Below are 22598 nucleotides of genomic sequence, written 5' to 3'. Positions count from 1 at the left end.
AGAAAAGCACAATTAAGTCCTGTTAAGAAAAGAGGAACAGGGTCAGAGAAGAGATTTGAAGGCAGCAGAAGACAGCTAATATTTGCTACAAGTGGCAAAAAGTTGCACATGGTGAAAACACAGAAACACTGCATCTGTAGAGTGATTATACTCAACCCTCATCCGAAGACTGACTCATCACGACTGTCCGGTTGAATCAGCAGTGTCAGCAAAAACTCCAAATTATAAAGTCCACACAAGTATGTTCTGCAAAAACTCAGCCCTCAAAAGCAAGAAAAACACGCAATAAAATGAGGGAAATATTTCACTTACCAAGATTTTTAAATCAAGGATAAATACCTAATCTCCAAGAACCTGAAGTTATCTTAAAAGAGGAGCAGCCAGGCTGAAAACATGTACATTTGTCTGTGCTTGTCAGCGTCGATCTAACAGCTTTAGGATTCTGGAAGTTTCTCAGAACCAGTAATAAAATCTCTGTGACGAGTTATAATATCTTACTGAAATAATGATGGAGACATAGCTTAAAACAAATGAAATGAAATGCCCATTGAAACTAAGAAGACGTATCTTGTCAGACACAAAACAAGCAACGTTGTCTTGATTTAGGACATTTCATCTTATGTATTAGAAATTGATTACCCATCATGGACACGTGTCCTACTCAGAGCAAATACTCATACAGTGAACTGCCAGTATGGTGGAGATGAGGATCTACTTCACGCTGCGCTGTAGTTATGAGCGGTGCAGGTTGGGCATTATGTTCTGCTGTTTGGTTTGAGCTCTCGGCGTGATCGCTGCCACACGTGCCAGTGGACTGAAGAGGTCTCATGTTCTGCGTTACCTTCAAATCCTGTCTCATTTCAATCATCAGTATAATTAATGTGAAGGTTATGAGTCAGGAAAAGAGAGAGTGAGGTGTGTAACATCTGCCAGCTGCTGCCAGATGAATTCCAGATTCAAAGCATTCTACATCATCTTGTCTGAATGTCTGACAGTGTATTAACCAAACTGTTTTTTTCTCTGTCTTTGTGTGTGTGTTTGTGTGTGTGTGTGTGTGTGTCTGCAGGCAGCCCTGGTACTACGGCTGGGGGTTCAACCTGCCGCGGGGTCAAGCTCTGCTGGACAAATGGAACCAGGTCCCAGACAACACGGACATCCTGGTCACACACTGCCCCCCACTGGGTAAGACACACATTACAGCACACTTACAAACACACACACACACACACACACACACAGCTGTGTAGATTCATATGCATGAGCTCACATAAGAACACATATAAGGATGTTCTGCACATGTTTCAATTATGTATACATACATATGAATACAATGAATGCAGGTTGTTGCAGCTGTTTATTCACACATATCCATGCTCCAAACTACATCTAAAAGTGCACATGTGTATGCAGTAATTAGATATATGTACACACACACACACCCACCCTCACTACTCCATCCATGCAGGTAAGGAACAAGAAATGCATACGTGCACATGTAAGATCAGTTTATACACACACAGGTGCATCAATTCAAGCATCTGTGCTCACCCAGAGTCACACACAAACACAGTGCATGAACGCACACAGAAAAGCACCACTAAGACACAAGTGGAAACCCTACAAATATACGTAAGTCTGCACATGCAAATATGCAGGGTCATAGTCAGGGGTTTCAAATGTGAGGTTCTCGGTTCAAATTCAAGTTTGGTGAAAACCAATGAAAACCTTCTGTCCAATGAGACACTGTGCTCATTAACGCAGCTAATCCGATGATTTCCTCTTCTATACGGGCTTAATCAACATTTCTTTTCTGCACTACAACCTTCCTGTAACTGCCATTTGGACTACGTCTACCTGGTCTTCAGAAACTGAGAATTTTCCCAGCAAAATTGACGCACTGTGCAAACACACACTCCAGCCTGTTACACTGATACAAACCAAATTCTGAAAAAAAGTTTGGATGCTGTGCAAAACATCCTTTTTGACATGTAGTCAAATGAAAACAGCACAAAGACAGTATTTAATGTTTGACCTCATCAGGTTCATAAGTTGGGACAGGAGCAACAAAAAGCTGGGAAAGTTGTGGAACGCTCCAAAAACACCTGTCCACAGGTAAATAGTTTGATTGGTAACAGGTGATAGTATCATGATTGGGTGTGAAACTTTATGGTGTGTATTTATTTATTCAGTCATCCATCATGTTTTATATTTGGGGGATGTCAGTGAAAGGAGAGACGGAGCACTGACAGAGCACACACTGCAGTATGTGAATGAACACACTGATTCAAAGCACACAAACCTCATACAGGTGTGTGCTGTGGTGTGATGTCCGTGGTATCTACAGCTTTTCCACACAGACACTCACACACCACCAGCACACTCTGTCAATGGTTTATTTTCCTCTGGAATGAAAGAGAGCAGTGGAAGTGGCGCTGATGAATCACTGTCGTATTGAGTGGATGAATAAAGGGTGAAAGGAATCAGAGAGATGACTCACGCGGTCCAGTCCTGAAAACACACTTTACCTTCAGAGCAGATCATTAGCCTTCTTAGTGATCACCTTTCATCCTTACACACACACACACACACACACACACACAAACATGGCAAGCGTCTGAACAAACACAAACACGTCTTTGTCTCACACACGTAAACACACGTGCGCACACACTCCCCCCCCCCCGACGCCCGCTCCACGCACACACTTTCACACCTCATCTCCCGCTGCAGCTGCGGTGCTCAGACGAGTGTGTGTGATTGATTTCTGTGCCTGCGTCTCGGCTGCGAACGCCGCCGTTTATTTTCCATTCAGCTTAGCGAAGTGTCTCCAGCTATCTGCTCATAAGCCACCGGCATATGGAGCAGCTACAGCAGGCTACTAATGCATGAGACAGAGAGAGAGAGAGAGAAAGCAGGACTGGAGGGAATGGCATGAGAAAGAAAGGAGGATCAAGGAAAAAGGGAACAGAAGACAAAAGTGTGGACGATGAAGTGGATCCTTTAAAGCGCCAGAGGCCAAGAGGAGACATCCACTTCGCAGACACTCTTAAAAAGAGGGAAACGAATGATGGACAAGGAGGTGAAGGAAAGGGAGCGAGAGCAAGATGTCGTTTCGCACTGCGACAAAAGCGCCCGTCTTTTATGAGGCGCGATAAAGCGGCAGATCGGGGGCTAGAGAGGAAAAATATGGCCTCTTTATCTGGCTGTGAGGAAGAAGTTAACAGCAGCGAGAGGAAGAGAGAAAGTGAGACAAAAAGAGGAAAACAGGCCCGGTGCCCAAAGCAGCAGCTGCTTTGAAACAAGCGGCACATTAGAGCAAAATACCCCGAGACACAAAAAGCCCTCGTAACTTCTCACTTCACTTCCGCCGTCTCCCAAGGCTTGTAAAGAATACACTCCCAGTTTTAAGGCATTTTCTACCTAAACTCAACTGAAAGTGCAGGTTTTTTTACAGGTGGATGCATTTAGAGGACAAAGTAGTCAGACTGTAGCAGACTGATTCACTGCCATCTGAGAACGTGGAGGTTTTTATGTCTGTGTTGAGAATGAGAGGGTCCATTAACTTTGCCTTGAGTGAGATTTTTAGACCTCTGTTTGGTAGTAAAAGATAAAAAATGTGTAAAGAATGTGAAGTCATCCCCGGAGAGTCTTTTCGCTTTCTCTGTCTTTTCTTTCGCTTCGTTGAAGATCTGCTTAAGCTGCGAAATCATGGCGTGCTGCCGCTCGCTCGTCACAAGCAAACCCTTTTGAAAAGTTTTGGCCTGGGGCTAAGACTGTCACTTTCAGTTTTAATTCACACTGCTGTTCAAATGTGGAAAAAACTTCATCCAACCAAATTCGTAGACTGGGGTGGAGACTCGAGACTCGAGGTGGACTTGAATCACCAAAATGAGGACATATGGCTCAATTTGGGCACATCTGCCATGAGACTTGACTCACTTGAGAAACAACAGCTTGAAGACTTGGTTTGGCCTTGTCCTTGAAGGCTTAAGACTTGCTTTGGACTTGCCGTTAAATACTTGGAACTTGACATGGACTTGTCCTTAAAGGCTTGAGACTTGACGAACTTGTCCCTGAAGGCTTGAGACTTGACTTGGACTTGTCCTTAAAGACTGGGGACCTGACTTGGACTTGCCCTTGAGGGCTTGAGACTTGTTTTGGACTTGTCCTTAAAGACTAGGAACCTGACTTAAACTTGTCCTTGAAGGCTTGAGACTGGCTTTGGACTTGTCGTTAAAGACTTGGGACCTCACTTGGACTTGTCCTTAAAGGCTTGAGACTTGGTTTGGACTTGTCCTTAAAGACTTGGGACTTGACCTGAACTTGCCCTTGAGGGCTTGAGACTTGTTTTGGACTTGTCCTTAAAGACTTGGGACTTGACTTGGACTTGGACTTGCCCTTTAAGATTTAAGCCTTGAATTCTCTCTGAAGTCCAGCTGCCCTTGAATCAAGCCTCCTTGGCTGCACCATGACCTGACATCTTCACCTTGAAACTGTTTCATGGTTGTTTTTATTTGTCGTCTTAGAGGCGAGTTGATCAGAAGAGGAATCCCAGACTCTACATCTTCTCCTCCATACACATTTATCCACAGCTGCAAAGACAGAACTTTCTGGACTCTTATTATAAAATCTAATGGGCAGGCCGAGGCATGAGACCAGCCCAGAGGACGAACATGTCCTAATTTTCTACGCTTTTTTAGTTTTGGACTGTTGGTTGGACAAAATACACATAAGAGATTTTTTAAACTTTTTTTTTAATGTTTGTTCTGTTGTTTACTTCAATCTTTTTTCCTCCTTTCCTTTGTGTTTACTTTGTTATTCCAGTCTGGGCTGAGCGACAGAAGGCAGGGAAGATGGAGGCACGAGCTCCTCAGTCATTTTATTTCTCCGACTTGATGCTTTTATTGACTCAGCATCAGCAGCATCCCTCCTCGCCGAGCAGACACTAAATCATATACACTCCGTGCTTCATCCTTGTCACACACACTGTGAAGTCTGCATCTGTGTGTGGCTGTGATTGATCTTTATTTTCTATGGCTGCTCTCTAAGACTCATTTTTTTGTGCTGCGATGTGCAGTTTGCCATTAAACAAGGAGTCTGAAATGGAGAGCTTCGTTCTCAAATGTGATGTATCGCTTTTTGAAGGGAGATGAAATTTATAACCACGGAGACGCATTACAGAATGGAAACACAGAAAATCAACCCAGCACTATCAAACATCACACTGGTGGCTGTTAGATGCAACTCTGAAATGATCCTAACAGACTCATCACTGCATAACTGCCGGTTTATGTAGCAAAGAGAGGACTTGCTTGCATGCTGAGCACATTTGGCTGTGGGTCATACCACACACCTTCATAACAGCGATTTGGGATAAAGGCATTAAATTGCAACACTTAGAGGACCTCCGGCGCCTGCCCACTAAAACATATGACACACAGCTATGATGTTCTGCTTACCACTGCCTCTCCTGTGCAGGTTTCCTGGACTGGGTCCCAAAAAAGATGCAGCGCGTCGGGTGCATGGAGCTGCTCAACACAGTCCAGAGGAGAGTGCAGCCTAAGCTACATGTGTTCGGACACATTCATGAAGGTACGTGCATGTGCTGGTGAAACACTTTAACGCACACACGCATTGCAACCGAGGCGCCCGTGACAATCAAAGCACACGGTTTTCATACACGGCCTTTTTTTCAAACAACCTGCTGTCACAGTTAATGATGTTTTTTTTATTATATCTGCATTTTGCATGCAAAAATACCATGCAAGAAAAAACTAAATTCATGTGCTTTAAATTCATATTTTCTTGATTTAAATTCAGTTTTTTAGTGCACACACACAAGGTGTGTGACATTTTGAAGGCGGACCGACGTCGTACCGGACCTCTGCTGCGCTGTTTTTCAAGAAATGCAAGAAATCTATATCTCCACAAGTCTTTACTCAGATGCTACCAAAACTGACACAGACATTTATTTGTGTCGAACGGTGCTCAGGTGTATGTAGACATTTTCATTTTTGCTCAGTTTTGGATCAAACATTAAATATGAAGATGTAGATACATAGATAGTCTACAAAAAGCACATTCGCCCCCTTGCAGTCCTGCTGTGTGGTTTCAGAAATGTGGACAACCCAGTGAAAACTATTACTTCATTACCAGGGTTGGAATTAAAATAAAAAAGCAATGGACGTGGGAAGTAGGGGCGCTGAGGGGGCTGCAGCACCCTGCAAAACCAGGCATTATAAAAACCATCAATTCATGAAAAAAGTGTGATGCAAACTCGCCGCAGAGAGAGAAAGAGATATAGGGAGCGTGAGAATATGGATAGAAGTGTTGACGTGTTATTAAGACTGTCTTTGATCATGAAGTCTAATGTTAGTCTGCAGTTCTGTGGTTTATCAGTGAATGCATGAAGTGCACTGCAGACTGTGAGTCTGTCAGCACTGACAGCAGATCAGCATTCGGGCTTCGCTCGTCTCCTCTCCTCACTGCACTGCTTCATCAGAAGCTATGACGAGCTGCCCGTGGGTCTCATCATCCGGCTAAAAACATCTTATATCCCTTTTTCTTGAAAGACGAACTTCTGTGTCGGAGAATTTGAGCTCGATACTTCCCGGTCAGTTCTCTCGCTTCCTAATAAAAAGTGCTATTCGACAGCTACGCCATAAAACTCCTGTTTGGCCACTTTCATTTTGTTCCCTGAAAATGTGCACATGACAAAGCAGCTGTAAGCCACCTCACCTGCGGATTCAAAGGTCCTGGGTTCAGTTCTCAGGGTGATCAAGCTCTCTTCTTATCTAAAACTGTGCTTTGACCCTTTGACCTATCACATCAGCAAATCAGCAAACTTACCCGTCATTTATCATCAGTTACATGCCCACATATGACGTGTTTGTAGTCAGGTATGTACTCTAAATATAAATGTTTCCACCCCTTTTCTATTTACAAAAAAAAATTAGGCTCTCGTGAATCCAGATGGCCTGAATTTGTGAGGAAGAATCTAAATGACAGTATGCGTGCTTGTCCACCTTACATTCACATTCTGCAGGGGCAGTTACTTTCCACACATTTTCATATCTCAGCACCTAAACATTTGCTTTATTATGTAAATCAGCCAGTCACATAGCACAAGTAAATGAAACGCCATGTCATGTAGATCAGAGCACATTGCATGATCTCTCCCTTCAGCTCAATCTTTTCAAGTTAATTAGATTGACTGAGAATTCAATTCCTGCCATGCAACCGAGAGAATATAGAGATACTGCGCAATGGCTCTCCTGAGGGGAATGATTTAAGTGTATATTAGAGAATAGCTGAGCTGCCACATCCCTATCAGCATTTCATCCAGGCCAGCGAGGGCAGAGAGGCCGTCTCCCTGGACCGAGGATTGCTTTTTTCGGGGTTATCAGGTCAGTGCTGCGCCCGCGGAGCAGCGGTCCCCCATCAGAGAGAACCAGATTAGAAACTAGATCAGATTTTCTAAGAGGAGAAACAGGCTGAAAGCAGCTCTCTTCATTAATGTGAGAACTAATGTGAGAGAAAGGCAGAAAAGATCCACGCTGTGTTTTGTATTCATGTATTCCAAATCCGAAAGGACCAACACAGACTCAGAGCTCTGTTCCAAGAGATGGTGAAAGTGCCACCTACACTCAGAAAGACACTGAGAGTGCAAAGTTAAATTGTAGTACTTTTTGAGAGATGGTTGCTAGCTTATGCTTGACAAAATGGTCACACTTTCACATCCGCCATTTGGAAGAAACGCTGATCCAAAGTGCCTTTTGGGCAGAGATTTTTTTTGTAACTGTAGCGGTTAGTGTCACACTCTGGTGAATACATTTGCTCAAACTGGATTCTCACTTTGTAGAGATGATGAAGATGCGCCGCGATACGAAGTGCTTATAACTCTGCTGTTTCTCGTTTGCACATCCGAGAGATTACCTCTGTGTTTGTGTATTTATTCTGATTCCCATCTGATTGACAGTGGACTCAGCGCGTCCTCTGATTTAATTTGATCATTTCATCATGTTTTGGGGAATATTTACTGAGGATTTGCATCCATTCTGGGGCGGCTAAATTTCAATAGCAAGCAGTAAAAAATCCATTTTTATTCTTATTTATTTAAGGGATTGCATTGAAGTGTTGCATCAGTATAATAAAAGAAAAACTGCACCGCTGAAAATTCTGTGTTTAGGTTCATGCAACATGTATTTAAAGGTGTTTGTATTCAGAGGTACAAGAAAGGCTTTCTCCTTTTCTGAATACATGTATTTCACCTAATTGGACCACTGTTGGACCAATCAAAGGTTTGGACACATCTTCACCTCCAATGGTTTTTCTTTATTTCTGTCGTTACACTCCACTGTAGATGAATACTGAGAAAACTATGGAACAACACATATGGAGGTTTGGGGGAAACAAAAACAAAGTAGCCACCTTTTGCTTTGATGACAGCTTTGCACAGTGTTGGCATTCTCTCAACCAGCTTCGGGAGGTAGTCGCCTGGAATGGTTCCCATATACGCTGAGCATTTGTTGGCAGCTTTGGCGGCCCGACTCATCCCAAACCGTCTCTACTGGGTTCGGGCTGCGTGATTGTGGGGGTCAGGTCATCAGATGCAGCACTCCACCGTCGTTCTAAATGCTCACACAGAGCCTGGAGGTGTGTTTTGGGTCACTGACCTGCTGAGAAGCAAACCAGATGGGAAGACACATGACTGCAGAACGCCGTGGCAGCCACGCTGCTGGAGTGTGTCTTGAATTTTTAATAAATCAGCAAGAGCGTCACCAGCAGAGCAGTCCCACACCATCACACCAGATACCATCCGTTCACCTTCTCTGCGTCTCACAAAGACACACAAAGGCGGTTGGACCCAAAGATTCCCACGTCTTCTCCGTACAGCTGATGTTGAGATGAGTCTGACTTGAACTCTAAAGCGTTTATGTGCGTCTAATCTGAGGTGCTGTTAATTGGCCAGTTCTGAGGCGGGTAACTGTAACTATCTTAAATGCAGTAGAGGCATCTCTTGGCCTCATGAGCCTGTTTCATCAGATGAAGATACATTCCAAGTTCTTGAAGTTTTAAAAGTAATGATGGCCTGAAGAGCATGCCAGGTGACTACCTCATGGTGCTGGTTAAGGTAATGTCAGTAGTGTCATCAAAGCAAAAGGTGGCTAGTTTGAAGAACTGAATGAGATGAGAGGGTGTGTGTTGACTTGCTGCAGCTTCTTTAAAGACTGAGCTGATTCACTGAGGACTCCACCTTTCTCGCTGTTACCCAGGTTACGGCATGATGACCGACGGCACCACAACGTTCGTCAATGCCTCGGCCTGCACCGTCAACTTCCTACCCATGAACGCACCCATCGTCATTGACCTTCCGAACCCCAGGGCCACATGACTAGAGGAAGCTCGCCCCAAAACCCCTCCCGCCAATCAGGAGAAAGGAGTCAAGAGGGGCAGGTGAGGTCGGTGAGCAGAGCGGACCGAATTTGTAAATATAATGCAGGTATGCGTTTAACATGACATACGTTATACGCCTGGAGACGGAGCGGACGGAGAGGGGGGGGGGTGGACGTTCCCTCGCGCTCTTAATGTTGTTTTACGCGCCATCATTACTTCATCTGAACACTGAGTCTCAAAGCAGACAAATGGACGAGTGGAGAGACAACTGGACATTTCTCTGTCCTCTTTTACTGCACTGACAATCTGATGCGGCCCTCAGAGAGACAAAAGAGACATCCCCCGTCCCCGCTGGCCCTTCTCGCTTCATCTAAACGAACGGTAAACATTTGGGCTTGCGTGAAACCCAGCGCCTCATCCACAGGAGAGTCTCGGCTGAGCCCCGACTCAGCGGAACATTTGCCAGGGGGATTGCAGCAGAACTTTTCTCCCTCCCACTTTGAAGCATTAATTTCTCATCTTTCTCCTCATTTCTTCCCCTCTCTTTCTGCCACCCCTCTTATCTTCCTGCTGTTTCCCTCCCGTCCTCGGGCCCCGAGCATGCTGGAGTGCGTTTTTTTTTTCTTCGCCAGTGTATGTGTGTGTGTGTGAGATCAAAGCGAGTGTGTGAGGGCAGCGAGAGGTCTCCGCCACGGGCTGTGTGAGAGTCGGGGTGTCAAACATGTTGACACCGCTCCCCTGGGCCTCATTACAGCCCTCATAAGCCTCTTAACCGGTCGAGAGGAGGCCGCAGAGGAAACCACATCCAGCACATTCCCCCCTTTTTTCCCTCTCCACTCCTCCTTCCATGCAGCTCTTCTCTTCTTTTTCGTCATTTTTCCCAGCCCCTCTACCCTTCATGCTGTGAACGACTAGCTCATCTTTGTAGCCAGGACTGGGAGGTCGGGCTTTTTGGACAGGTGACCCACAACGTAAAGGTGCTACATGCTAACGCTGCTTCCCGACAGTCGTGCTAACTCGGCCTTTGAGCGGCGGCGGTGGTTTCAAGGGTCCTCCCTCGTGTCGTTCGTGGGAGAGATGGAACATTTTATCCTTTTTCAAGAGGAATAAAGCTGTAATTACATGTACTGTAACTGGTCTATGTAAATGTTCTCTGTCAATGTAAAGAAAAAAAAATACTTGACGTTTTTCTTGAAGATTTCCAAGTTGTTGCTATGCTTTAAAAAAAAAAACTTGTTAATATTTGTGTCCGGAAATTTGTGGTTGTTACATTTCCTTTGGTCTATTTCTTATTAATGTAAATGCTTATTATGGTATTTTCTTCTCTGTGAAGCTTCTCTGCCCCATTTGGTGATTATTAACTCTTTCATGTCCTTACGCGGTTTGTCTGTGTTTAAAAAAAAAAAGTGCTTTTGGGTTTTTTTCCCCCTTTGCTCTATTTTCTGAATAAGGCCATTCTCAGTGAGAGTCTGAATGTGCTTAGCATAACAAGACCACGTCACACTTTGATCTCCCTGCTCTCCGACATTATGTATGAGCGTTCCCCGAGGCTGCAGTTTACTTCCCGCTTCTCTCTCGCTTCTTCAGCGCATCAGCATTCATTGTGCCGGCTGATGTCTTAATGTTCCTAAATGGGCGTAAGAGGAAGGAGCAGCAGAACTGCTCACCAAGGAGCCCATGTCTGTGGATAATGGTGGGAGGTGGGTGCACTTGTTAGAGCATGCACACTGATGCCTGAGCGTCTGTACGTATTATGCTAATGTTTGACACGCGGGCCCTTCAATTGAGGACATTTTGACTGATCCTCACTCGTTAAAGGGGCACATTTAGGGTTAGGATTCAGCTTAGAATTAAGATGAAGTTGAAGACATGGTGCACAGGCGGTAAAGAAAATGGGCAGCGTAGCTTAATACAATAGAAGCAAATAGATAAATCATATTTGCTAATTTGACTGGCACTTAATTTGTAAATCTGGGAGTCTGAGACATTGAGGACATGCCGATCTGACGGGTGAGCTGAGGGTCTGATAACACGGTCCCCAGACGAAACAATCACAAGGACAATCCTTTCCACACTGTCCCTATCTCCAATAATATCACACCCATACAATCAGGAAATACCTTCATTTCCTAACTTGCTTTCCAGCAGACTTGTGGATAATTCTTTTGCAGCCCTTTTCAAAATGTGGCCTGTGTCAAATTGCTGAAGCACTAAAACTATTTAAGAGATATTGCTTGTTAGCCTCACTCTCATCAGCACAAAACAAGGCTCCAAAAAGTGAAATACTGTAGGATGAATGCAGCTTTCACTAGTTATTACGCTGCTGGAGGAAGCAGGTGGAAGCACCAGTGAAGTCCAGAGACAATGGCAGGTTTATTGACAGCTACTGGCTAATGTCTGGTGAAGAGTAACGTGTTCTCAATCATTTATTGTGATAGGGTTACTACTCGGCCTTTTCTTTCCATCGCTGCTGATGGAGCTCAACACTTCCTGCAGATGTTTCACATTAAAAGCATGCAAGGAAAGGGAGGGATTATACCCTTTCAACCATTATCAGGTGTTTGAGGATGTACTGTCTCGTAAAGCAAGGACGAACTATCTGTGCTCAACACCTTCGCTGTTTGTAGGAAACAGTTGCACCACTTCACTAATTTGTTTTGTTGGACCAGAGGAACAAGTGATGGCTCTTTGCTGAACGCTGGCACAATATATCACTACCATCCTCTTCGACGAAGCAGGATTTTAGGAGTGAAGTGGGGAGACTTTAGATCAGGGTTAGTAAAAGCTTGAATGTTGTATTTGTGTTTTAGTTTCAATTAAAACACAAAATTAATTTGTGTCTCAGAAGGACATTTTTTCCAAGGAAGGAATAAAGAGAACTATTTAAAACCAAAAGATGGGAGGGACTTTCATCTCTAAGTTTCATGAAACGCTGTCTGTTTGGTCCGACTCTCCAGTTCCAGTCCTCATTTAGATGTCTCACTTTGATGCTCTTCCGCTTCAATAGCCGTGTTATGTGTTTCCTGTTTTTTCCAAGAAAAAAAAAAAAAGTGCTGTACTATTTCTTGATTTATTTCTTGAGGCATGCTTAAAGGAGTTAATGACTTCTGCTACTCAGACAATCTGCATATGAAGAGTTTTGTTCCAAAATGAGATATGTACTGTTTGAGAAAAGGGACGCCTACACAGGCAGAGTGATTGACAGCGGGGACTTGAAAGCAGATTGCGGTGGTACTTTTTAAGGGATTGTTAGTAAGTTGTGTCCTTGCTAACATTTTTACTGGCTGGCGCATCTATATTTCAAAAATACTGGATGTTTATGAACTTCAGGCCTTTTTTAAACGGATGTATAGCATTTTGGAACGAAAGTGTTCATATGGTATTGTATTTTGCCACTGTTGTTGGGGACTTTTCCATTTTTTTTAAACTGTAAAACAAGAAAATGAAGACCCAACAGCTGCAAAATTTGACTGTGTTGCTCCCGGAGACAACTCTAAAAATGTAAAGTACCTTTCTTTCTTAAAACCATAAGGATTCTGCTGGTTCTGAGAGATTATTCACTGATTGAATAAAAACCTTATCTGTGACCACTGGATCATGCTTCCTTATTTCCATCCTGGCGCTTCCCTTTTGTCCGTCCTCTCCATTATGTCTTATTCTCGAGGAAAAGGGAAAATTAGAAGTGACGAGGAAACTTTTCTCATCCTGGATCTTCCCTTTTTTTTCCCAATCAAAGGTATCTGTGTCTTGTATCAACTATAGAGCCCAGAGCAGCGAGTTAATTTCCAGCCGCTAAACCCTCACCGCTCCGTCTCTGTCTCCCATTTTGTTCCGCAGGTCTTCCACACCTCTGCACATTCTAATGAGAACCCTCGTTCAAATAATTACATTAGTAATCCCAGGGGAGACTGGGTAATTTATTCGCAGACTAGCTTTCATATACTCTTGTCTTCCTCTAGCTCCCTCCCTCTTTTCTCTCAGTCTGCCTCTCCAACCACAGTACTGAGCTCTCTTCCTCAGTTCTGATCATCCCTTTTCCATTTCCATCTGCTCCTCCCGCTCTCAGCTTCCTCAGATAATGATTCCCAGCTCTCCACACTTTTGTCTCCCCTCTGAGTGCCACTGTGTATCTTGCTGCTGTAGCGTTTTTCTCTGAATGAATGATAGACATCCCCTCTATCTCCTTGTCATCAATCTCACTTCACACTCCCCATCCGAACAAAAGATGCACCCAGTGCTTCCCGTCGCCTGCATCATTAAAACGACACTTTATTAGATTGGCTTTGGAACACAAATCTGTGTCAAACAGTCAGGCAGCAGAGAGAAGGGTGAGAACACAGCCAGAAACTCTCAAATCATTTATCAATCTCTACTTGTTAATTTTTATGTTTTCATGTTTTTCAGTGATCTATTCCCTAAATGGATTTATTTGTCGTGCCGCTGCCAGATTGAGCTACCAAGGGGCCCGGGGCAAAAATGAGCCGTGAGCCCAATTCCCCCACCCCCTTCCCGTATTAGTTTGTGATGATTTTGCACAGAGATTTATTATGAATGAATATGCAGCATGTAAGTGTAATATTAATGGGGGTGTATGAAAGGTATTAAAAGTAGTCCTTGATGCACAAGCCAGTCGAGATCACTGCTGGTTGTGGTCTGAGGCGTGCTCTGTTGCCTGCCTGATTCCAGATCTCTGAAGATTTGTTTAGTGATTCAAATACAGCTCCGACAAAGTTAGGATGGTGAACCTCGCTCCATCCTCGCTTTTGAACGACTGAGCCTTTCTAGGATGCTCCTTTCATACCCAATCATGATGCTATCACCTGTTACCAATCAACCTGTTTACCTGTGGAATGATCCAAACAGGTGTTTTTGGAGCGTTCCACATCTTTCCCAGTCTTTAGTTGCTTCTGTCCCAACTTGTTTGAAACATGTTGCTGCATCAAATTTAGAATAAGCAGATATTTACAAAAATCAATGAAGCTGATGAGCTCAAACATTAAATATATTGTCTTTGCACTGATTGATTTATGTTTTGCACAGCATCCCAACTTTTCTGGAATCAACTTGTTGGTTTGGGGTTGTGCCTATTGACAGTTTTTTTCCTTCGTTTAGGGAAACAATTGATCAATCAGAGCTTAATAGGTGGGAGTAGGAATGGGAACACCATCATCCCACATAGCTGGCTAGCTACCACTAGACAGCTAGCTAGCTATGTGGGAGAAACAGCCCTTCAAAGGCCCTGAAACCTTTTTTTTCTCAATCATCTTTTTCCCTTGAGTTGTACATGAATGCATTGTCTGTGTCAGGTTTAAAGTGGGTGGGGTTTAGTTGGAAAAAGATGATGTCACCCATCTTCACGAGCCAATCAGTTTGGCAACATTTAAATCAAAGCGTGATGACAGTTGTGGGGGTTGTGCTTATGTTGCCAGCACTGTCGATGAAATCTGATCAGACGGCACTCACTCAGTCCTCATAAACAAGAGTTTGGACTATTAAACTCAACTGTGCAAAACCACAGATTACATTTATATCTAGTGCCAAAGCTTTTAAAATTCTTGCTTCGACAATGTCTGCTCAAGGCAACCACGCTCGAATTGATCAGGGAATCATTCCGTTGTGATGAATAAAAAGAATTCAGTTTATGAAGGCTTTCATTTGTGAAACCAGATGTGCTACACACCTGTTCACCACCTCCACTTCCTTACTTTTCACCCAGCTACTTAAAGAGAACACCATTTCCTGTGTTGGCAATGAACATAAATCTCAAGTGCTGAATTTCCAGAATGGATGTAATTCCAAAAGATACTGATCTGATCTGATCAGGGCTGCTATTTAGTGAATGTTTAATATTATAGAGAAATAAGTTTTCAGGGGATTTATCATGAGGCAGACATACAGAACTGAAAGGCGCTCACCGTTTTCACCATTTGAACTTAATGAAACAAAGTAATGTGAGTGTGTGGAGCCTCGGGGCAGCTGCCCGTTTTGCCCAGTCCCACTCAGCCAAGCTTTCTGAGCCGGCTGTAGGCATGTGAATGAAGGTCAGTGAAGAAAAGCCCAGAGGAAGCTGTTGTAGCAGATCTTCCCTGTGGTGTTGGCATCAAAATAAGAGCTGAGGTGGAAGAACTCCTCCTCTGAGAGATGGACGCTGAAATGACGCAGCACCTGCAGGGCGACAACAGCAAAAGTTGGAGCATGTGTGCACATACGTGTGTGTCCTTGTGTATTAGGTGGGGGCTTAGGAGATGTCATCCTGAGCCAGGTTGCTAATTGTTTCTATCGATTAGCTCAGGGAGTGTTGTCTTCAATAAATTGTACAGCAGGCAAATGGCAGGGACAATAGAACAGGAGTGTCAGCTGCTGTTCTCCTGGGCCAAAATGTCAGCACAGTCTTGTTTCAACCTTCAGCTTAATTGAACAATTAAAATTACTGATTGGCTGTCAAGTGAACAGGTGTGTGTGTGTATGTGTGTGTGCGCGTGTGTGGCTGTGCAAGCTTGCAAGCTTGAGCTGCATGGATTTGCAGTCACTCTCCATCGTTCTCTTTCTGACATTTTGATAGAAGAGACACAAGTGGAGCTCAAACGGTCGCATCAATAATTCAGAAAAAATCTGTTTATCGTTGAGTGACATCGCCCGGATGCAGCAGAGCAGGTGGAGCCCTGCAGGGTGGAGCGCTGTGACTGATCTCACCTTCCTGAAGTCCTGCACGGAGACAGTTCCCGCGCGGGTGCGGTCAGCCGTCAGGAAGCGGCGTCTGACGGAGGTCCAGGAGGAGCGCACCACGCCGTAGATCCTCAGCATGACCTTCACACAGTCTTTGCTCAGAACCCCCTGGCTCGTCTGAACCGGAGCAGACCATCAGACCAAAGAGTACGAGGCCCGAACACGAACACACGAGCAGGAAGAAAGAAAACAACAAATCGAGGTGAGAGCACCCACATTATCGGTAATATTTCACTTCTTCGCAAGCTGAGACTCAGAACAAACAAAGTGTTTTTTGTTCTGTGATCAGATAAAGAGGTTTTGTCTGTAAACTCGTCTACAGACACACCATCGAATCAGTTAAGATGCAGGGGGTCTCTGCAATTTTACACAGATGGTGGGTTCGGCTGAGACAATGCAGGTCTTTGTGATTCAAAAGTTGGTTTGGAAGGTTGCAGCTCGTGGGTTGCCAGATTAGGCCCTCACCCACACGCTCCGTTGAAGCTTGGGGCTCGGCTTAGTCGCTCAGCGGGAGTCCTTTTAGAACGTGCCCACCCGTGTGTCATTGTTCAAAGCTTCATATACACCTCCCCATGCCAAAAAAAGCACTGCAAATCACCAAACTCGCCCAATTTGCTTGTCATGGGAGGCGATAGTCGAGAGCCTGAGGGTGGGAGGTCCCCGCTGAGTTTACACAATCTGGCAACCCGCCGTCGCCCATCACCGCCCCCTCACATTCCAGAGCCACCCCCCCCCACACTTTACTGTAACCTAATTTAAACTCGCAGCCAATAAAACTACAATAGATCAGACCTTAAAGAGAGGAAAGGAGAAGGGCTGCAGAGTTAATTTGAAATGTGCTAATGTGCTGCTCAGCATGGGGATGTGTCGCTGAAAGTACACACTGTGTGTCCCAATTTCACGCTAAAGTCCAACTGTGATGACTGTCTTCACACCGGATACCTGAGGGAAAAGTACATGTTCAAATGCTAACATGCATCATGAGGTACGGGACGGCCCAGAAGTGGTTCTTATTATTGATTAATGACTGATCTACAGTGTCACTGTTGTTTTTGGTCACATGTTTGCGGAAGGCGAATATGAAACTTTACAGCAGACTAGACCAACATGTACAGTGTACAGCTTAACTTTCCTGCACCTGCACAGAATCATTGAAGAGCTGATGAAAGGGTTGGATTGTTTTTTACAAAACAGTTTGCCTATGTTTATTTGCGCCAAATGTGTGGGACTTGACAAACGAAAATGTTTCCATAAAGCGTTCGCAAATTCTTCCAGTCATGTGCTGTTCCTACAAACATGTCAAAAATGTCTTTCAGGAAAGGCTTATTCATTAAATGACAATATTTAAAGAGGTTAGCTGTCTCACAGACTAACAATGGTTGTCTCTTGGATATGCACAAGCTGAAGGTGCCATGATGACACCAGGAAATCAAGAATACACAGCTGTGGATTCTCTCTGTGTTTCTTTAAGGAGCACAGGACGTGTGATTTACAAAACACATCTGTATGTAGCAGAATAAAAAATATTCCAGTTTGCTAAAGCACATTAGATACATCTGGGAGACTTTAACTGTCTCACAAGAGTTTATTTCATGCAGGCATTGAATTGCAGAATAAAAAAAAAATCTGTCCCTATTACCGTAACAGGAAGAGGGAGTTCACGTCGCTCAAACGCCCTCTTGGCCTCTGCTGGCTTTAGGTTCAGGAGGAAGTGACGGAGGAAGTTGTGATATGAAACACAGCCATTATTCATGATGTCAAACTTCACGGCCAGCTGCACGAGCTGCTCCCGAGTCAAATCGATGCCGAGAGATCGGAGGATGTCTGTAACACGCCGTCAGTCATTAGCATGCACATCAGCGTGTACTGTAGCAGGCAGAAGGAATAGCTCAGTGTCATGTACAGTGTGATTGTCTGGAGTTCGCTGCTCACCCAGGAAAGAGGCAGCGCTGATGTGTCCCTCTTGCTGAGGATCCTCCTTGGTACAGTTCCTCTGGATCTCCCTCCAGCAGCGCTGCACCGCCCCACGCAGCCTCCTCTCCACGCTGCCCAGCGGGCTTCCTGTTCCCGGCCTCCCCACTGAGGCAGGACGCCTGGAGGTGCACTGGGGGGCCGACTGAGAGAGGAAAGAGGGGAGGTCAGGAGAGGGCCTGCACAACTGCACAGAAAACTAGATATGAAACTACTACTACTACAGAAAAGTGTAGTAATCTTAAGTTTGCCACCCCCACACACACTTTTTAGTGACACTTTATCGGTCTCTTGGCACGATCAGCAAATAACTTTGAGAGTGCTCTTTAGGAAAACATTTTCTCGGACAGTGCTGGGTCAAGACTGTAGTTATAAGGCGACAAACAAAACAGCTGCTTCAAAGACGAGCATGTGTAAATACTAAGATGTGATCTCTTCTCTATAGCCTGCGTTTGTATCCAGTTTATCTGAAACGTTCTCACACAAGGGTGGTGCCAAGATATCGTGGAGGAAAGTTGTAGTTAATAGTTGAAAATTATATATAAAGTCTATACCCCCTACTACACGCATGGTGAAGGTCAGCTGACATCTTGCAGCCTGTGAGAAGACGGAATAGAGAACGAGTTCCAAGGTTTCAATCAGTCAGATCCTGAATGCAAAGGGCCAGATCAGAACCAGACCAGAAGCCCTGCCTCCTATCACAGCAGCCGTGGATGATGTAGTCATCGAAGGCCGGGGGGGGGCCTCTTGGACGCCAAAACGCGTGCTAAACTGCCCTCTTGGACGCCAAAACGCGTGCTAAACTGCCCTCTTGGACGCCAAAACGCGTGCTAAGTGTCCCCCTGGGAGCCAAAACGCACGCTAAAGTGCCCTTTTTGTCAGGAGGGTGGGGACTTAAGGGGAAACTAGGAGGGGAACTAACAGGGGAACTAAGGGTTGAACCCAAATGCAGACAAACAAAGGGGACGTAGACTATGGATTCCAATTAATAAATGAATTTATTAAACACAAAACTAATTCAACATAAACCAAATCTCGGGGAAAACACAAGAACTAACTTGGAACAAGACACTTAGGACACAGACGAGACTAGCAACTGATGTTAACATAAAACATGGCATGACTAAGACAATGCAAGAACACACATACATGAAACATGACAAAACTAAAACACTACGGCTACAAAACTAGAAAACCAAAAACGCTCCTGAAGGAGGAAAGCACAAAGGGCTATGAAAAAAGGGAACCGACCAACTGAAAGAACTAGATATGAAAAACAACTCAAAATATCTTCCTAGAAAATGGAGAAACTAAAATCTAAATAACAAAAGTAGTCAAACAGAAAATCACTCTTACAAGAGGCAAACAAATCGGCAAGGCTCTAACTATGAAAGGAAAATGGAAACTAGATTATTAAGGTTACAAACAAATATCAGGAAAGGACTATGGGTTGGAAACTCAACTAACGCAGACAACACAAGGATGGTGGAGCACTAACATAAAACAAGGCCTAAACAGGAACAAAGACAAGAACAAGACAAGAAACAAACTTACGGGAACTGTGGCAAACAAAGGACAGAGATAAACCAAGGAGACAATCACACAATCCACGGCACAGACATGAACAAAGAAAAACAACAAAGAACACTCACTTACAGGCTAGGGCTATATCAAGGAATAATGGGCTACAAGAATACATGGGCTTGGCAAGAGACATAGACAAGGTAGTGTTGACGACGACCCGACAAGGACAAAGGGGAAGACACAGACTTAAATACACTAGGGAGGAACACTAATGAGACACAGGTGAAACACATCAGACATGACATGAACCTTCAAAATAAAACAGGAAGTAACCGAAACCAGGCAAAGACAGGACACAATGGGAAACTTAACCAATGTACAAACACAATGTGGCAAGACAATACAAAAACTCTTACATAAAATGTGGCATGACTAAAGACTAAGACATTAGGAATACACAGAGTAGAACAGAGAAATGAACATGAACAAAGAAAACACTAAACAAAACCCGGCGTGCATGGCACGGGTCATGACACTTTTGGACACCAAAACGAGCGCTAAAGTGTCCCCTGGGAGCCAAAACACGTGCTTAAGTGCCCTCTTGGACGCCAAAACGCATGCTAAAGTATCCTCTTCAGTGGCGAGGGGCAAAAAGGAAAAAAAGGGCACATATAGCGTATATGTGCCCTTTTTTTCCTTTTCGCCCCTGCCCTTCAAAAAGTCTGTGCACGCCACTGGCCAGGAGTCTTTTATTATGGATACCAACAATGACTTGGATATAGAAGTGTTTGCCGGAGAAGAGAATCCACATTTAGATCTTGCTCACGACCAACCCAGTCTCACATTGAAATGTGCAATAGCTACACTGTGTTATCAGATTGGGAAACGTCAGTATCAGCGAATAAGGTGTATAATGTTATGGCTGCAAAGCCTCCTCAGCATATAAGTTATCCAGTAGCTTCTGACAGAATGCATAAGATACAACCCTGGAGATTTTTTTTTATCTTTCTGATTCTTGGTTTGGGGATTTTATGCCAGCACGACACAGCCTGTTCAGTCAGAATTATAAGATCCCACAAGTATACAAAGGATGTGTTCTAGAAGACGTTTCGCCTTTCATCCAAGAGGCTTCTTCAGTTCTAACCGACTGGCGGGTAGTCTCAGGTGTTTATTGCAGGATCATAGACCCGCCTAGCTATCATGTGAGTCTTTAAGGTCACATGGGCATGGTGTTAATGGGTCAGTGGACTACAATGGGTGGGTCCTGGGGTGATGAGAAGTACTACGACCTGGATGGATGAGAATCTTGATAGACAAAGTCAGGTTTGATGACCCTGTCTACATCCTGTAAGCCAGCTAAGAGTGAAGCCCACCTACTGCAGACAACCCAAAACCGTTCCTGAACGCCCCAAATACACCAACAACACAACGATGAGAATGGGCTGGCTCTGGAGGCTGGGCCCAGTCAGTCAGAAAGCCCAAGAAAAGTAAGGAGAAATTCGTCATCACTGGGGCACTCCAGGAAGTGCGGCAGGATTTGAAGCCAAGTTGATGCTCAAAAATCTACGTTTTTTAATGAAAGAACACCATCAGTTACTTCAAATAACACAAATAACATAATAGCTCAGGTACCTACACAACGCAAAAACAAATCAAACAAGCATGCCATGTGGTTTCAGCAAAAGAGTCCAGAGTAATTCCAATAGCAACGATAGAAAACGCTACATGTCAACAATTTCTGGTGAGAAAGTGTACTCGTAATAGCTAACAAACCAACGATCATATACACTCCCTGAATGAAGATTATGAAAATGAGCGTGTGCTCATGGAGCAACACAGAACTGGGCATGACAGGCAAGCTTTCAAGTGAACAGGTATGTGAAACCCCCCCACCGCTGGCACCCTCTACTTGTTTTCAACTACAAGAATGCCATGAAGACAGCCGCTGAGACAGAGCCACTGCATTCATTAACGGATGATGCTTCTTCCATTTCAATGAAGATCTGCAGAAGAGGGTGCAACAACTGGCACTGGCTGGTCCGTTTCAAACACCATCATCTGGCTGCTGTTGCCCAGAAGGGCCTGGGTTACCTGCCCCTGGCACCCGTTCAGGTGAATTTTAACACCCTTGTCAACAGCAGATGTACCAGACACACAGTCATCTGAGACCCAGTGCTTCAGGATTTCTTTGTCGACATGCAGCACACATATGTCCAGCCTGGATCCACATTTCCACCTTCACTGTGGAAAGCATTTGACCGGGACATGAGCCAGAGGACCAACTATGAGAACAACTATGGTCAGAGTAGGCCAGGTGAATAATACCTACACCGCTTCCTCAGGATAGTTAATTTAAACACAAGATACTTGTGCTCAAAAAGAGGATTCATTCTCAGTGAAGAACCTTGGCGCTCTAATCTGCCTCTATACCTGCCAAAGAGCAGTGATTCCTAACACGTCTCTGGGGGTCATCAGGTGGAAACCTCCCTTCAACAGTGTTTCGCCTACTTAGTCCCACTACACCTCCAGGAGGTTAGGCAGTGAACTCCGGCGTCCCAGAGTCACCCCCCCTAGTGCCAGTTCACACTGCTCCTACACAATCCAAACAGCACCGCCACGTTCAACTGACCCAGAGATGCTCCAGGTAGTGGCCAGTACCGATGCTACCATTTAACTATTGCTAATGCTAATGCTAACCGCTAGGAAGAACAGAAGAAGACAATACAGTTCCGATGCTACCATTTAGCTAATGTTACGTGCTAACCGCTACCTGCTAAGAGGAACAGAAGAAGACAATAAAGCTAGATTCACCTATACTGTTAATGTTAATTGCTAGCTACCAATACTAACTGCTAAGATACTATCGTACTCTCACCGCTTTAGCTATTGTTAGCTGCTACAATGCTACCACAGGCCTAGATGCCACATGTAACTGCTGATTGCCACACTACCATCATCTACCCCTGCCTCTCACCAACTGC

At 44.5% G+C, this 22598-nt stretch overlaps 2 protein-coding genes across 2 annotated transcripts in view; one reads left to right on the top strand and one right to left on the bottom strand.

The window, feature by feature from the left end:
- The window catches only part of mpped1 (metallophosphoesterase domain containing 1), a 63999-nt gene extending 54605 nt beyond the window's left edge, over positions 1-9394 (top strand). Inside the window, exons 4-6 of the mRNA XM_041964307.1 lie at positions 1067-1182; positions 5479-5592; positions 9276-9394. Coding sequence (XP_041820241.1) covers positions 1067-1182; positions 5479-5592; positions 9276-9394 — 349 coding nt within the window. The remainder of the gene's footprint in view (positions 1-1066; positions 1183-5478; positions 5593-9275) is intronic.
- A 6044-nt stretch (positions 9395-15438) lies between these two features.
- The window catches only part of efcab6 (EF-hand calcium binding domain 6), a 48793-nt gene continuing 41633 nt past the window's right edge, over positions 15439-22598 (bottom strand). The window contains exons 27-30 of the mRNA XM_041964417.1: positions 18055-18238; positions 17762-17946; positions 16090-16239; positions 15439-15561 (exon numbers count right to left, since the gene is read on the bottom strand). Of these exons, the coding sequence (XP_041820351.1) occupies positions 15439-15561; positions 16090-16239; positions 17762-17946; positions 18055-18238 (642 nt within the window). The remainder of the gene's footprint in view (positions 15562-16089; positions 16240-17761; positions 17947-18054; positions 18239-22598) is intronic.

Source organism: Chelmon rostratus, chromosome 22 (assembly GCF_017976325.1).
Source record: "Chelmon rostratus isolate fCheRos1 chromosome 22, fCheRos1.pri, whole genome shotgun sequence".
Lineage (NCBI taxonomy): Eukaryota > Metazoa > Chordata > Actinopteri > Chaetodontiformes > Chaetodontidae > Chelmon > Chelmon rostratus.
This window is presented reverse-complemented; position numbering and strand designations above follow the sequence as displayed.